Genomic DNA, 17850 nt, shown 5'->3' on the forward strand with positions numbered 1-17850 from the left:
TGAGGTTTTTTAAGGACACATACTTGCTGTGGTTAATCAGTCTCTACCACCATGGTGAGCTCCCTTCCTGGCACTGCTTTTCCTACTGCCTCTTCAGCTTTCTTCTCCAGACCTGGTTAGCTTGAAGCCAGGCCAAGAGCAGGGGGAAAAGATGAGGTATTTCTGTGCCCATCAGCCTGGGCTTTGTTGGCCCCCCACTCAATCACCATTATTTCGAATAGTCCTGGAGTTTGTGGTTGATACCCGGTGCTGAATCTTAATGTCTCTGCAAACAGACAAGGCAGCAAAACAAAGCCTTGCTGATTGCCAAGGTTGAGATCTGTCCTGGAACACATGCACTGTTGTCGGCTGTGGTGTTGGTGAAGAGTCTTTAGGTCTTTTCTCCACCAGAAGTTTGCTGAGTGAACAGGACTTGGCTGCTGCTGGGTGCAGCCTACAGTGGCCCTGGGGCCGTGTCAGGGCTCCAGAGCCAGCTTCCTGAGCAGCACCTTGCCTTGTGGACTCTAATCACTGATTAACCCACATAAAGAGTGGCTGGAATCAAACAGATTAAACCAGCACACAATATCTGTGCTGCCATCTTGTGCACCAGGGTTTTATAACACCTCCAAGATTATTTTGTAAATATGGCAGTGTTGTCATGGCAGCAGGAATCTGGTGTGGAAAAATGTTGCTGACATGATTTATTGCTAGTTTAGGGCTCTGTGCAGGTCAGGCAAGGCGTCACTGCTCCTAGCTCCTGCTTATCTGAATTGAATATGAAATGCATCAGAAGGGCTTTGATCAGGGAAATAAATGTCGCAACAAACCTCACGCTGGCATGCACTGCTCAACTAAATGCAGAAATGTGCCGTGAGATCTGTATTGTTTTAACATTTAGACACTAATAATCCACACATGGATATTTCATAGTGTTCAGTGTGTAGCTCTTGCTGAAAGTCAGTATCCTCCCTGGTGAAATCATGATTGTAGCAAGTTGAGATGCTGTTAAATCTAACACGAGCTGGAGAGTCAAACACAGGCAGCTTTGAATTTGATCCAACTTATGGAAGTGTAAAAAAAATTGACAGCTGCGAGTTTATCCAAAATTTCCTACTAAAGCATTTGACATTTTCTTTATGTGCTGAAGTTCTGAGACCTGGTGTAGCCAAGTGATTCATGGTGTTCTCCATGTTGCTGCCTCCTTATTGCTTCTTGTATGTAACATGAGAGAACTGGTGACTGGAGTGACCTACATCACACCTTCCTTCACCCTATTGCTGAGATCACCCACAATCACAAAATTTGATTTCTTTTACACAAGGTAAGTTCTTAGGATGGGTAACACTTTAGGTGCAGTAGAGACTCTCTGGAGTACAAATCTAGAGCCTCAAATTTAAAAGCTGATGTTTCCAGGGTGTCTGGCTTCAGGCTTAAGTTGGCATTAGAGAACTGTAGCTCTGACTTGAGCTAAGGCTCCCATCACTAAGAAAGGTTTGGGGAATGTACCAGAACATGAGGGAGGGGAAAAGGGAGTGAAAGAAATAGTTTTTTCAGCCAAGCACTCTGTTTTCCACAGCCTCAAAGTCAGGCCTCCAAGGCTGTGCACTTTTAAAATAGTTTAATAGTTTTTGCTGTGATGGTATTCAAATTTTATGTATCTGTTTTCATAGAATGGCTGGAAGTAGCCTGTGGTTCTTTGTGAAATAACCTTTTCCTAAGTTTTCTGGTTTAGGAGATGTATCATAGTAAAACTTGCAATATAATGAGGGCAAATTCCAAAGTTAACTTACAGGTTTTCCTTATAAACAAATCAACATTACCACTTATAATAGTACAATTATAAACAAACCAACACCCCACTACTCAGGAACGCACCTAGATTGCTTTGGCTGCTGTCATTCTCCTTTGTAAAACAATATTTAAGAGAATGTTGCCAACTAAAAGAAAATTATATTTTTTTAAGCAAATGAAAATTTAAGAGCTGAGATTCCTTAACAAATGAATAGATTCAGAAACTAGAGACATAACAGTGTGGAATTCCAAATTATGAGTTCACATGCTTCACAGTTACATATTTCTGAATATCTCCAAGTAAAAGTTTTGACTTAAACTACTTCCACCACTTCACAGACATTTAAAGCTGGAATCTAACATTTTGCTTTGGGTCTCATTGTGGTTACTATTATTTTCTAGCAATAAGATTTTTTTTCTTTGGAACAAGCTGGCCACAATGTATGCACCCTCTAGGTCTGCAGTCTGTTTAACTTGTGCTGAACTAGGTTGAAAGGCTGTGGTTGTGAGCAAGGGAGGTAATAAATGAGTGGTAACTTATGTTTGTCTTGTCTTCACTACAAGTTTTCCACAGCAGCATGCAGTGTTCTGAACTTTGGCTCTGGAGTCCCATCCTTTCTTCTTTGAAGGCTTCCCACAAGGTACAAACCTGGTGCCCTTGGATCTACACCTTGTGGGCAGGGCAGGGCAGCAAAAGTATAAATTTTACTGCACAATTGTGTGCTGAATGTGATGGCCTTTGCATGGGTTGTACAACATATCCTCTTTTCTCTGCTGAACATTGACACCAGCATTTCCAGTCTCTTGATCCTGTGTGTGTGCTTTATGTTCTCAAGAAAAACTTCAATTTACACTGGCAAAATTACAGACAGTTCTTCACCAAGAAAATGTCTACATATCACATAGAAATTCTGGTTATCACCCTTAGTGTAAAGCAGTGCTAACTTTCTACCTCAGGTCTGGGAACAAATAACTATGCAGTTTGGAAACTGGCAAAAAGAGATGGTTCTGGAGGGTCCAAAGCTTTGTTCAGCAGTTATTATTTTATGTTCTGATGATGAAGGTGAAGTTGCAGGGCATTCATGAATATTTTTCCTGTTTTCTCTTATGGAGCAGCTATTTTTCTTCACCAGTGTAAAATCATGTGATTGATTTCTTTGGTTTTCATTTCTTTGTGGGATTATCAAATGCTCTTATAGTGCTGCCTGCATTTTCCTCATCTATAGCAGACTTGATTTGTGTGCATGTGCTTCACACAGACTGTCAATGACAACTTCATAACTAGTTAAGTTCATAGTGCAGCATTGTTGCTTCCAGTTCCATTGACCTTGCTTTGAATGAGATTCAGCAGGGGGTTTTAGTTTATAAAATGCAGTCTGAGCTAATTTTGCTGCCACTGTTTTCAGAGAATGACAGAATGGTTAAAGCTGGGAGGGAGCACAGTCAGTTTTCTGGCCCAACCTCCCTGCTCATGCAGGGTCATGCCAGGGCACATTGCACAGTATTGAGTCCAGCCAGCTCTTGAATATCTCCAGTAAGGGAGACTCCACGACCTCTCTGTGCAATCTGTTCCACTACATGGTCAAATGCGGAAAATGGATCTCCTAGTGAGTGGCATGCTGTTTGCTGCTCTTCAGTCTGGCATAGAAGTCATTATTATTACCTTGCCAGAAATTCACTGCTGAACAGCTCTGCCATGGACTGTAAAGAGTTAAAACAGAACTGAGCAAAGCAGAAGGGAATTGTACCTCAAGACTCACTCCTGGCTGACTCTCTATTACTCTGTATTGGAAATTAAGTTTTGGAGATATATTTTCATTGATCAGGTCTAGGTTTGCTTTTTTGTCTAAGGCAAATCCTTTGTCTCTGTGTTGGCAAGTACTGCAATATCATGAAAATCAAAGTGGGCTGTACTTAAGCATTCCCAAGTATCTATCTTTAGGAAAATACCTGCTTATGCATGTTTTATTCAAACAGTAAGACTATAACTGGCATGGGTACTTCTGTAGGATTGTTAATTTTAGATGGTGCTACCCAGAAGTTCAGTGATGCTGTATGCTTTACTTCCTGAGGCTGACTTTTGTCCCTCCACCATGAAGCTGGCTTTGAGTTTAGCTTAAATGAGTGACCAAATAAACCATCATGTTCACCATTGTATCAGTTTTTCATGGCCTACCTCAGTCAGTAAGTTAAGGTTGTTAAAAGTACAGTTTATGGGAATATATTGTTTAAAAAGGATGGTAGAAATGTATGTGCACATTTGATAGCTGCAAGAGCCTTACTCTACAAGCTTCATACTGAAGGAAAACATACTTCTAAGATTGAGCTATAGACCCCTCATCATTGTATCAACTATTTTAACTACTTTTTTTGGGCAACAGACTTAAAGGTGATGCTGAGGCTGCAGTTCTGTGTGCTCAGGAAAACAGTGTGTGAGCCAAAAACAATGCTGCTTCTTTAGCCTTGAAGCAAAATAAATTCCTCCAAAGGTATCTATAAATCCTTACTGTCATGTGGATATTCCCTATTTCACTTAATGAAACGAAAGTAGAAGCATTTCTGGTTTTCTCAGTCTGGTCTGCTCCTGCTGACTGTACTATGTCACAAAATAACCTTCATAAACTCACCAAACCATGTTTTTAAAAGCAGAACCTCACAAGGCTGGAAGTAATGGCTCTTTCTGTTTAAAACCACAATTGCCTTTTAGCTGAATTGGTGTAAAGGGAACAAAACTTCTGTGATTACAAGAAGAACTGGGGAGAAAAGTGCCATAGATATGCTGGTTGACAGGAACCTCACCATGACCCAGCCATGGGCACTGACAGCCCAGAGAGCCAAACGTGTCCTGGGCTGCATCCAGAGCAGTGTGGGCAGCAGGGCCAGGGAGGGGATCCTGCTCCTCTGCTCTGCTCTGCTGAGACCCCCCTGCAGGGCTGCACCAGTTCTGGAGGCCCAGCACAGGAAAGATGTGACTTACTCCAGAAGGTTCCAGAAGAGGGTTGGAAAACTGATCACGGGGCTGTAGCATCTCTTCTGTGGGGACGGGCTGAGAGAGCTGGCGTTGTTCAGCCTGGAGAAGAGAAGGCTCTGCAGAATACTTACAGCACCTTCCAGCTGTTTGCATAACTAAGTTACAGAGTTGTTTGTATACTAGCAGGATTTAATTAAAATCCTGAGGTTTTTCCTTCCTCTGATTAAACATGTGCAAAACACAGTAAATCCTTTCACAGTAGATCTTGTTGTAGTGAAGTTCTGCAACTTCCAGACATTAGTAAAACATATCTTACACGTAATACAGCTGTAGCTGTGTTCTCAGTCTGGGACACTGATTACCAAATGCTGTTAGTTGCCCTGTTGCAGACCCCTAATTTTTTCTAGAGTAGATATAACTTAAAGTTTTTTGGCTATAAAGGAAAAGAAACTTTGCATCTTTCAGGTCGGCTCTACTTAGTTCTCTCTAGTTTTCCCCCTCTTTTTTCCACTGAGTTACTAAATTTCTCCTTCTCAAAAAATACTTATTCTCTTATCTGGACTTTTGGGGTTGACAGTTGTATATTCTACATTTCCTTTTTTCTTCTTTCTGGTTTCTTTGCATCCTCATACTGTTTCCTGTTTGTTCCTTGGGGTACTGCATTTACCTGTTAGACACAGTAGCCTCCCTAACCAGAACAGGAGGGTTCCAGATTAATTTTAAAGGCTTATTACTATGCTGGGAATAAACAAAAACAAAAACAAAAAACAACCCCACAACAATTTTACTGTTGTTGAATTACAAGAGGTTTGAAAAGCTGAGGAGTAGCTTTCAGTTTGGATTAGTGTCTTATTTAGAGCTCAAGGAATTACTCAGTTTTATATATAAGTAGTGTTGCAATGTGCATTTTGGGTTTTCTGAAGTTCTGTATGATTTTTTTACTAAGTTTCTGATATTTAAGATTTTATTAAGATTTTTTATTAAGTTTTTTTATTAAGCTTTCTTAAGTTTATTAAGCTCCGAAGAACCATAAAGTAGTAAATTTTTTTTACTGGAAGGAAAAAATTTCAGGTGGGCACATGTGCGTATCTTCTTCAAAAACAGTTCCAATGCAGTACCTTATTGGTGCCCTGGACTTAAGATGTTAGAAAAATCCTTTTACAAGAAAACTGAGAATTAGAACTGCAAAGAACTCAGTGCAAGGTACAAAATGCTGCTCTGGGCACACAGTTCATATCTCTGGGGATGGTCCATCGAACAGCAGAGTCAGCTGTGGCTCATGGTAAATACCTGCTGTAGTTCAGCAGGCTCCTGATGCTTATGCATACAGTTCTTTTTCTAGAAGACACATTCTAGAAAATAAATTCTAAAGGAAAAGCTAAGTGGCTCAGGTAAAAAAAAATATTTGCCTAGAAGTACACTTTCTTTGCAAATTCTTCCTTGTCTTTTTTGGAGAAGCCGAGTGTGATGTCTTAGTGTATAAATCTATTTAGTTTAAAAAATGCCATTTTGGGACCCTTGGCATGGACCCACAACACGTGAACATGCAGTGGGGGATAAAGCTGGGAAACTCATCAGGAATACTATTCTCCTCTCTAAAGCAGCTTTTATACTGCAGAATACAGTTCTCCTAATGACACTCGCTCGGTGCAGTTTTCTGTGATATTGTGTTGGATTTATGGGTGTCAGTTTCCCAAAGAGCTGTTTGGGTAGTCTGTGCTTCAGTGAAACAACTTTTGTATGTCCTGTAACAAATCCAAAAGTGGAATGGAGTAGAACGTTAGTCTGGAGTTTTGATGTGAAACAAAATTATGTAGTGAGCTTTCTTCTTCTACATGGTGGAGTGAAAACTGGCTCACTTTCAACCTGGATCCAAGATTTCTGGTTTCTGAAGTCACCCCTATGGAGGTGATGTTAGATTTGTAAAGCTGTATTGCTTACAGTGACATTGCCTTAGTGACAGTAAGCAAAGTGAACTGAAGTCTTCAACTTTATTCTTGCTCTTCAGCTTTCTCATTTGTGTTGATATTAATATCCTAAAAGCACAGGAGTTTGACTAAGCAAAAAAAAAAAAAAAAATTACTGTGAAGAACTAAGCAGATTTAAAGCTCTTGTAATGTGATTTAGCTGCTGGAAAGAAGAATAATATCACAGGGCCAAAACCCTTAGACCACCAATGTAAGGAACTTCTGGTCCAGTGATTAAGACACTAATCTTTGTTGGAAACAATTTCTCTTGGCTGCGCAATATAAACATACTGGATAATATGGTTTTATGTCTGTTATTTGCCTTCTGAACTGGTTATGTGTTCAATTATCATAGTTTTCTGTCCAGTACCATGTCTATTACACCTTAAGTCTCAAATGCATAACTAGTTTAGCACCTTGCAGGGTTTAGTCACTGTCACCAAGAAGGAGCTATGTTTCAACCTACTTACTGCCAGCCAGACCTCAAATGTGTCAATTACCTTGAGCTTTTCCACAAAGCCCTCACTCGTCTTTCCAGTACCCGTACCACATTTCTTGGGTGACAGTGGAGATCTCCCATGAAAGAGGAGGATAATCTGCAGGAATGCTCTGCACTGGGCTGGGCTGTGAGGTTGTGCTGCACAGCACACTGGCTACAGGAACCCTCCTCACCCAGAACACTGCTGCCCTTGGTGCTCATGAGATTCAGCACTGGAATAGAAATCAGAGGTTTTATTAAATGCAAACATCAGTAATACACAACACTCTGCATTTTCTTTTAGTTTTCAGCTCAAATTGCTGTTTATTCAAAAGCCTAGTACTGTTCAAAAGATTTGAGTTAGACCCCTTGGGGTGTGAATACTTCAAAGCATCCTGTTTGCTTGTTGATGGGTTACAGTCACAGATATGACCCTCTAATCATTTTGATATGCCATGTGAATGAACATGAGAATTTTCTCCTTAGCCCTTGTCCTTCTCTGTTATAATTACATTGTGGTGGTGACATGTAAAGTATGATGAAAAGCTGCAATGTTTCTCAAATGTCTCTGTAGATGGATGGAGGTCTGCTTGGACGAGGAGCTGCCCCCAACCACGGAACTGGAAGAAGGCTTAAGAAATGGTGTTTACCTTGCCAAGCTTGCAAAATTCTTTGCACCTGATGTGGTGTCAGACAAAAAGATCTATGATGTGGAGCAGGCACGGTACAAGGTAATAACTTTCTCAGTTCTCTCACCAGGATGACAAAACCCAGTAATGTTTGCCTTCCAGCTCTTAAAGATTCCCAAGCATGGATGGTTAGCTTTCTGTATCTTTCTTTTAAGGCTGTAGGGACTAAATGGAAGATGCACAGCTGTAAAAAGTCTGTATAATAAGTTAGAAATATTCTACCTTTAAAATACCTTTAGAAAAAATGTTTTGGTCTTGCTTGCTTTTTAAAGCTGCACAAATTACACTTCTGTCTCCAAGTAGAACATGAGGTTTGCAACTTATAAAGCTATTTCTCATTAGGAATAGAAGACAAAACCAATTTGATAACTATTTCAAGCCTTCTTCATTTTGTACGGAAGCATATTTGAAATTCACTTCATTAGATCTCTATGTTTATTTTATCAACTTTAACAAGAAGCAAAAAAACCAAGCTACCAATAAGTGAGCTTAGCTTGTTCCCTCTGCAGGCTTTTCTTAGCTCCAAGGACCTTGATAATACAGAAATATATACACTCATGTACAGTAGTCCCACTATGGAATGCATTATTTCAACATGTAGAGGAGGCAGAAAAAGTTTATGGTTAGGAATTCCAGTTACATTTAAATATTTCTCTTGAAAATCTCCAAAACTTGAGAGATTAGCTTTTCTCTTTACCCTAAAAATAACATTGAAAATAAAATAAAAAATACTTTCCCACTTGATTCTTATGCTGCTTGCATAAGCTTTAGGGAGGGTCAGGTCAGGTATTCAGGTATAACTGAACAGTTCCAAGACTTCCTTATCTGTTCTTCATGATAGTGCTGAGCAGTGTTACTAATTCTGTGTTTTGGTTCATTGTCTTTGACATCCAGCCTCTACTCCCAAAGAATACTGAAGGACTGTACACATTCCTGCTTCAATCACAGTCCACCCTGATGGGTACAAATCTGGCTTATGTAACATGAAAGAATGAGCTGAACACAGCATGGGGCTGTTGATGTGTTAGGATGCCTCATTAGCAAAATTGAGGCTGTTACACTTTGGTCTCTGGGTTCAAATAAGGGAAAATTCTGTGAACTCAACTTCAGGATATAAAACTGGGAAACAACAGGAGGATCAATAAGTAGAGAATTTGCTTAATGTGACTTCCATAATCTTCTGTGTTTCCTACAGAGGTCTGGCCTTCATTTTCGGCACACTGACAACACTGTGCAGTGGTTAAGAGCGATGGAGTCCATTGGTCTGCCTAAGGTAAGACTTTAAATTTCAGCTAAGAAATTGTCTCAAATTATTGTCTCACTGAGATCCCCTTTCATCTGCTTGAGCATAAACAGTTCCTTACAGTAAGTCTATAGGGAAGGGAGAATTCAAAAACCAAATCTGAGGAGAAGGTAATGTGGAGAGCAGTGGGAGAGTCAATCCTGTGTTGCTGCTACTGGTGTGTGTAGGCTGAGGCAGGGACACTAGCACTGCTTGAGCTAGCTCAGACACTTGATATCTCACTGCTAATGCAGTCTCTGGGGGGAGGAGGCCTGAAAGGAATATGGTTTAAAACAGAAAACTTAAATATTTGCTTCCTTTAGGTTACCTCTTCACATCGTGCCTCTTGCTGCCTCTTCCTCTTACTGTACGTCCCAGTTTCTCTGCCTCTACCCTGTTTCCAGACTGTTCTTGCACCCTTCAGTGCATCCACGTGACTGTGCTGCTGCTCTTCTTCCACCAGCTGCTTTCTTGGGTCACCTCTTATATTTACCTTCCTCCTTGCGGGTCTTCGCTTCTCATCTTCCCCCTCTGCTGCTGTTTCTGGGCACCAGTGAGTCTATTTTGGATGAAAATCCTTTAAGAAAGGGCTGTGTGCAAACACCTACACTGCTTTTTTATGCATTCTGGCAGCCACTCACAGGCTGAGGTGAGCAGTTCCTCCCCCAGGGCTGCCTGAGGCACTGTGGTCAGACACAGTGGGGATGCTGCTTCAAAGGTTAAATGGACTAATGGTCGGCTGCTTAGGCAAACTCACTGCAGGTGCCTATAACCAGAAAAGGGCATTCATGACTGCCATCAGAAATGCCAAAGAGAGGGGAAGGGGTCCTGCCCTTTCCAGGTCAGGCTTCTTTTTTTTTTTTTTTTTTTTTTTTTTCCCCAGCTGAGTCCTTCAGCCCTCTGGTCAGCTGGCTGATTTCCACCCTGCCATCACTCCTCTGAAAGATTGCGTTTCTGTTGCAGAGGATGGTCATGGCCAAAAGCTTTCCTAATTCTCCCTCACAAAGCTGTTTTGAGCAAATGATGAAGAGGGCACTGTGCTCCTGACTTACTCAGTCTGGTCCTATTAACCATGGGACAGTGCAGCCGTGAGTGACCAGCCTGGGCTGGAAGCATGCTGCCAACTCTCACGGTTAACTAAGCCTTTTTATTATATTTTTTTGTGGAGAAACAGTGTTTAGTGACTGGGACCAAGGCCAGGAACAAATTAGTGGTAGAACCAGAACTGGAACTTATGATGTGACTTCTTGGCTAAATTGCTTAATATTCCTCCCTCTAAATATCTTCCTTTGTAAATGATGTATTCACAGAGTTAGGGGTGCTGGCAATTAGAATTATGCATTTTTAAACCATACTTGATAGGTTTGGTTTGTAATGAGGCTTTGCAAATTGTAACTGCATTCCAGGTTTTGGGTGTCTGTAGAGGACAAGCACTACTGGATGAGCTTATGCCAAAGGACATTTTCTAAAAATCTTGTTGAAATGCTGCCTGCTTATCTTCCTTTTTCCTCCCCTTATTAAGTAGCTTTTATGCTTTATTAAGCCCTGCTTTATGAAAACTACTGATAAAGTTAAAATAACATAAGAAGAGATGTGACTCATAGCTATATAAAGGTAACAGCTGAAATTCTGTAAATTTAAGGTATGGGTTGCAGAGTAAAGGTTTCTGTTCAGTAATCATTCTCATTTAACTGTGTGCTCTTTGCTTTTTAGATCTTTTATCCAGAGACTACGGATGTCTATGACAGGAAAAACATCCCTAGGATGATATATTGCATTCATGCTCTAAGGTAACTGCTGACAGGAATAAAAGTTATAGTAACTGCCAAAGTTAGGAGTGTAAGTCTTGAAATGGCTTTAGGACAACCAGTATATCAAAATCTGTCAGAATTTACAGGCTCATTAGTTTTAAGTTGGAGACAAAAGTTGAGCTTTTTCAGGTTTATTGGCCAAATAATTTTAAAAACAGATATTAAGGATTACTGAGTTTAGCACGCACATCCCTCTCTCAATACCCCCTTGCAAAATGAACATACAATTTCAAAATACATACTTCAACAGAAATCAAACAAATTAACAGAAATTTAGCAAGACATTAGTACAAATCATGGAGCAGACATGCTGATCAGAATGGAAATAATGATGAACTGACATATTTCTGTCCCCAAACTAATGCAATTAATTTCTGTGTTCTGTGGCAATTAATGTAAAAATGATACATTCTCAAAGATTTCAAAATTGTGAGTAACTTGACTTTACATTAAAAGTCAGTGAGGGTTTGACTACACCGTTGAAAGAAATGATTAATTTTTTTTCATGTTCTGCCTTAAGGATTTTCTTGATGTTTAGCACAAAAACATCTGCCCTGTGCTGTCCCTGGTGTGAGGGACACTGTTGTTGGCACACAGCTCCACCCTCCCGTGGCTCTTCTAGTTAATTTCCTGCATATTGAGACCTTTCTCTTTCAATTTTTTTTTGGAACCAATCTTTCAGAGAACATAATTAACTTGCACCCCAAACTTTCTTCTCTGTTTCTAATGGTGTTCAAAAGCACATCAGCAGCTCCAAGGCTATCAGACAGAAACTATTCAATACAAGATTTATTGACATTTTTTAGGGCTAATCCTTGAAATTGTTGCCCACTCTTGCATTCTGGGATGTGCACTCACCCCCAATAGCCAGGACTTACCACTGAAGTTCACTGTATTAACATGCCAGGTGTTCATAGTTGACAGCCCACTATATTTTTTGTCATCTTTGACAAGAGTTGCCCCTCAAAATTATTGTACTTGGTGTAAAATTACCTGGGGAGTGACACCAGGGCTGTTTGAGGGTGGTTCTTGCCTGTAACTTGGTAGTGCAGTTTGTTCTGACAGTGAGTGTTGTGTAAGTTTGGAGCCATTTCCTAAGGAGGAGGTGTGGGGCTGTAACCTCACTCAGGCTGGCTCAGTGGGCTCTGTGCCCCCCACCCCCCCAGCTCTGTTATGGGCCAGCTCAAACATTTTTCCTGCCCTGCAGGAGGTGCAAGAACATTTAATTTTTCTAATATTTGCTCCCTCATGTATATAGGACATTACGCTATGTAAGCAACACTCCATCAAATATCTTCTTAATAACTGCTTTATCATTGCAATGGCAACAATGCTTATCCTGAATGAGGTTTACAATGCATTGACCCATGGTAGAAATTTTCCTTTCCCCTATTGGCATGGCCCAGGATTTATGCAGTACCACATTTAGTCTGTGTTGTCTCAGCTTTTACTTCCAAGTTTGTCCTACTTAAATTACTTTTTCTTGATGAATATCAACATGAATCTCTAACTCTGTACCTCTGTAATCAGTACATTTTTGGGGGGTATTTTTAATGCTATTATTCTAGAAATGGACTTTATATCAAATGTGTCATGCCAGACTGACATGGAATAAGCCTGGAATGTTTTTATTTATGATGCTTTCTCATGAGATTGTAGGCCCCTGTGCCTCATCCTGTACAGGATGTAAGAATAGAAGAAACAATGATTGAGCTTTATTTATTTCCATACCTTTTCCTAAAATGCATGCCAGAAGTCCTTCACAGAAGTCTTTCAAATCAAGCTTCAATCTCAGTGTTGAATGGCATGCAAGCTACCTTGAAAGCTATTTGGGAAAGAGCAGAATTAAGCAGAGGGTGCTTTGCTTGGCCAGCAGTGCTCCCAGGTGGATTGGCACCAGAGGAATGCTGAGCTGTATCCAAAATGTATTTTTGACATCTGAAATAATAACATTTTGCATGGAAAGTCAGTGCCAGTTTATTGTTTTGCTGATCTTTTGCTGCTAGAAGATGTGAAAATAGATGGTTACTCTGAGCATGATGGTTTAAATATAGTTTTAGGATGTGTCCTGATTCAAGTCTGAAATTAAGACCATTGCACTTAAAGCATGTGGGGTGACTTGTGCTGTCAAATAAAACAGTGCTATGGCCAGGAAGGAGTGACTTAGCAAACAATTTCTTATTTTATTCCTGTTTAATGTACTTACCTCTTGCTTTTCTCTCACTGGAACATCAATACCTAAAGTATTGACTGGGACAAAGGCCAGGAACAAATTAGTGGTAGAACCAGAACTGGAACTTCTGATTCCGACCTGAGGAATACAAAGTCATACAATCCATTACATGTGTCAGGGTGGTTTTTTTTTTTTGTTTTGGTTTGGTTTTTTTTTTTTGTGAAAGCAGATTCGGGTTTGTTCCTGCACTAAATGAGGTTAAGAACAGCTTCATTTAAATTAAGATACTAACAGTAATTCTTCTTCATAAATAGCAGTGTTTGGTGATATTTTTCCCTTGTATCTTAGTTTGAAAGACAAGTGTCTGCCAGGGAAAGCTGGAGCCTCCCTTGGAATGGAGATGTAAACCCCCTCCCTCTGAATTATTATAATTTTGAAGTTAAGGGGCTCTCAGGCAACAGTATAGGGATAGGAATAATAACAGTTCTTTACTAGTATGTATAACAAGGCAAACAAAATGACAACTGCAGTATTAACAACTAAACAGAACCTGGAGCCTTGTGACAGCCCGGCCAAGACAGGAAGGGATGGAGGAGAGGCTTTGCTTCACAAAAACCTGGGGCAGTCTGATCCTCAGGACTCTGAGCAGAAACCCCGGGCTGGGGGATGGATGAGATGTAGCAGAAGCTCCACAGTGGCAGCTGGAGCTGCAGGGGGATGTCCTGGCAGGGCAGGGGGTGCAGGGCTACAGCAGGCAAAGACCCAGAGCGGTGCCCAAGAAACAGCAGGGGTGGGACAGCGGCTCCTGCAGGGCAGGAAAAAGCAAGCTCAGAATTCCTGGTGACACAAGCAGATGGTGGTAGGTCCCTAGGACTGGGCTCCAGTGATGACAGTGAATTCTCCCCGCAGTAAGAACAGCTTGACTGTGCTCCCTCCAATGCCGAGAGCGAAGGAGAGCAGCTGCCACAGCCCCATCCTTTACCTGCCCCCAAAACTTGATGTATCTTCCCCCTCTGAGAGAAAACAAAACTCCCAGAGACAAAAGAAGTGTAGCCAGGAGTCCTTTACCTACCCCCAAAACTCACAGCATCTTCCTCCTCTGAGGGAAAACTCCCAGAGACAAAAGTGTACCCAGGTGTTACACTCCTCTCCTCTGGCTGCTTCTTCTGTTTCCTGCTTAAGTACCCATAAGTACCCAGTAGTTAGTTTCTCAGCAACTTCGGGGAAAAAAATCTATAAATAAAAAAAAAGCAAATCTAACCCCCAACACCCTGAAAAAATTTAGTTTTCAAATTATCTTTGCAAGAAGATCACTGCTATATCCTAGATAAACTTTCCCTCTAGAAGCTGGACAGCTTCAAAACATTGTTTTCCTAGGAAGCAGCAGAATAACAAGCATGCCATGAAAGAAAAAACATGCTATTTTCAGATCTGTTTTTCACGGAATGTTTATACATGAGCTAAGCATAAAACAAGTCCTGGGAACATCTCCCTGATATGAGATACAGTTTTGTGTGGATGATGCTTTCTACTGAAAGGAGTTTCACTGAAGAACTGCTCTTTCTCCTATGTTTTTCCCTTGTTTCTGATGCCTTCAATTCAGTTTTCTTAACCACAAGGCCCCCTGCTTTTGACTTAGTGTGTTTTCTGAGGTTCAAGTTACATGACAAAAGCATTAAGCAAGCTGTTTCATTTCAAGTGGAATTATATGTTAACTCAGAGAGGTGTCTTTGTGCTCCCTGCAAGACCCGAAGAACATTTTCAGCACCATCTGGTGGTTACTAAGTTTATCCAAACAAAGGAGTATAGGAAATACCACTCATGGTTCAACATCCTTCTGGAAGTGCTGAACAGCAAAAAAAAAAAATTCTTTAATGTTCATAGCACTCTTTCTTCTTCTATCTATTTATTGTGGTGATGCAAAAAAGAACAGGCAGCACAGGCAGCTGCTGATTTCCATAACTGTTTGTATGACACCCAGCATTTCAGACAGAATTGTGTCCTTGTCTCAAACTTGGAGCAAAATCTCTCTTTACCCAGAAAGACTGGGAGGCAGACTATGGTAACAGAGGAACCTGGTTCGTTACTATAATCTTGTAAAATCTATGTGCCTTTTCTTTCCCCTAAAAAGGCTAATTTGCATTTTAGACAGATTTGAAATATTAATGCTTTTGAGAGGCTGTGGAGGCATGAGATCCTTTGTTGTGTCCATCCAGATGGGGGCAGGAGTAGCTGTGGCAGCATGGAAGATAAATGCTAATTCCATGTGCTCTTAAATACATAAAACAGCTACAGATACACGTTTTGAAATCTCATCCCATAATTTGCTAGTAGCAAAAAATCCCCTCTACAACAAAACGCAAAAGGGAAATATGCTTCTCTAGAAACAAAACCCCTAAACCCCAAACCACATATGCAATGAATGATGTTGGGGTGAAGTAAGTTTGAAAAGAGGTGGAAAACAATCCTTTTGGAGGAATGTGTTGTTTAAGTATTGTTTTAAAAACCTATCTTTTTTTATTCTTTCTTGCTTAACTCACTTGTTTATTGAATTTCTCTGATAAATTATAGAAACATCAGTCTTTTGTAGATAAATACATGCCTTGTGTTTGGAAACTACTGAGAAAATATGTATGCATTCAGCTGTTTTCTTTCAGATACCACCACAAAGCACTAGAAATGAGTGAAGGTATTTTTCATGCTATATTGAAATAAAAGTATTAGTTCTTGGATAAGACATTAAATCAACTTTCTTTATTTTCCAAGAGTAAAATAGCTAATGACACAAATATTTTGACATGTTGTTGGATGGACTTACAGGTCCTTGTTCCTCTACCCTTAGTAAGAAAGGTGTCACTGATTTATATGTTCTTCTGTTAGTAATTACAGGGATGTAATTAATGCAAGTCAAACCAGAACATAGATCCAAAGCTATAAGCTGTGCTAAAATGCTCTCAGATCTTGATGTTGCCCCAGTACTAGCTTTTGCATTTCTTTACCTATTTTTCACTGAGGTTTCCTACTTGTTTATACATCCCATGTGACCTGAGAGACACTGATACTCTTAGAGATGCTTCTTGGAAGTAAAATATTTTTCTTTTCGTAAGACTTAAAAATACAGTACAAATAAAATTGTAGTGTCAATTTTTTTCTATATTGGTACACGTATGTCAAGGGTTAAAGGACAAGCTTCATAAAAGTGCTTTTCTCTTGTACAGAAAGCAAACAGCTCAACCACATGCAGAATTCTAAAGCCTAATTTTCTTCTTTGCAGTTTATATCTCTTCAAACTAGGACTAGCCCCACAGATCCAGGATCTTCTGGGAAAAGTAGACTTCACAGGTAAAAAGATGCTTATCTAATAGTATGTTAGATTTTTTTTTACACTGAAAATCTGCTAACATTGTACATATTTTCTATTATGGCCTTTCTCCTCCAACGACATTGTTACAAACACTGATAAAAATTAAACGGGTGGGAGGCTGCTGTTTTTAATGATGGTTGGTCTTGGAAGGACAGGAGGGAGGGAGTTTTAGTTGAATGCTTCTCATATCTTAAAGTCCTTCAAAATGGGGAGGAAAATTGCTCAGAAGCCCTGGCCAGAAGCACTTTCAGAAACATTTTTGTAGGCATGGTTATTCATAGTGAAATTGTTATGCTTTTGTTCTGATAAGAATTTTTTTTGGTTTTTCTCTGAACAGAGGAAGAAATCAGCAACATGCGAAAGGAGCTGGAGAAATATGGTATACAGATGCCATCTTTTAGTAAAATTGGTGGGATTCTGGCCAGTGAATTATCAGTGGACGAAGCTGCCTGTAAGTGTGACTCTTGCTCTCTTTTCTACCAAATGCTTTGACAGAATGATTAAAAAATATTTTCTGTGTTCTCATTTAGTTAGTTTGCCACCTCTTATGAGCCAGAAAGAAAAGTAAACAAGTTCTCACTACCACATTGCTTCATTGGTACCAAGGCCTCTTCAGAATTTGCAGTCTGAGTTTTTTGGTATCTCCATTGACCCATAGGAAGTGCTTTGCAGAAGCAAAGATTTCTCACAATATTTTGATTGGGTTTAATGTTTTGCTAGGTAGTGCTGCTCTACAATAATGAATTGACTTCTGTGCATGCCTCTGCACCATATGAGTAAGATGAAGTCAGCTTCTCTGTGCCTCCTCTTTTATCTTTTGCCTTTTGCAGTTTTCCTAAAAGGCCCCCACAGGTTGCTGTGAGGAGAAGTCATTGTTCCAGACCCATGACTGTCTCACGTGTGGTGTTATTTGGAACTTGCCTCCATGGGTAGCTCTCAATCTGTGTGACCCATTGCATGGTAGAACCCTGCTGGAGGGCAGGTCCTGCTGCACAGTTAGGGTTCTTTTGAGTCTGTCTTGAACAGCTTACATTCAAATCATTCAAATACGGAATTAAGTGTTTCTTCTGCTGCTCATGCCTATTTGTTTCTTGTTTCTGGGTGTTTTTCTCTATACCACGTCTTTTTTTTTTTTTTTTTTTTTTTTTTTTTGGTGAAATGAAGTGATACATCACACACACACACACACACAAAAAAAAAGAAACCCAAACAAACAAAAAAAAAAACAACCCACAAAACAAAACAACCAAAAAACCCACCACAACTTTCATTTAAGTTATATGAAATCAAGTGTGTCCACTTAAATCAACACTTGAGTTCTAGTTATTTTAAGATCCTGGTC

At 40.1% G+C, this 17850-nt stretch overlaps 1 protein-coding gene across 6 annotated transcripts in view; it reads left to right on the forward strand.

Annotated features, from left to right (window-relative positions):
• The window catches only part of IQGAP2 (IQ motif containing GTPase activating protein 2), a 130088-nt gene that overhangs the window by 59862 nt on the left and 52376 nt on the right, over positions 1-17850 (forward strand). For all 6 annotated transcript variants that reach the window (XM_083884506.1, XM_083884507.1, XM_083884508.1 and 3 more), the window contains exons 3-7: positions 7764-7920; positions 9074-9151; positions 10874-10950; positions 16419-16486; positions 16846-16959. In XM_083884506.1, the coding sequence (XP_083740632.1) occupies positions 7764-7920; positions 9074-9151; positions 10874-10950; positions 16419-16486; positions 16846-16959 (494 nt within the window). The remainder of the gene's footprint in view (positions 1-7763; positions 7921-9073; positions 9152-10873; positions 10951-16418; positions 16487-16845; positions 16960-17850) is intronic.

This window comes from Zosterops lateralis (genome assembly GCF_965231275.1).
Source record: "Zosterops lateralis genome assembly, chromosome: Z".
In the NCBI taxonomy this organism is placed as follows: Eukaryota; Metazoa; Chordata; class Aves; order Passeriformes; family Zosteropidae; genus Zosterops; species Zosterops lateralis.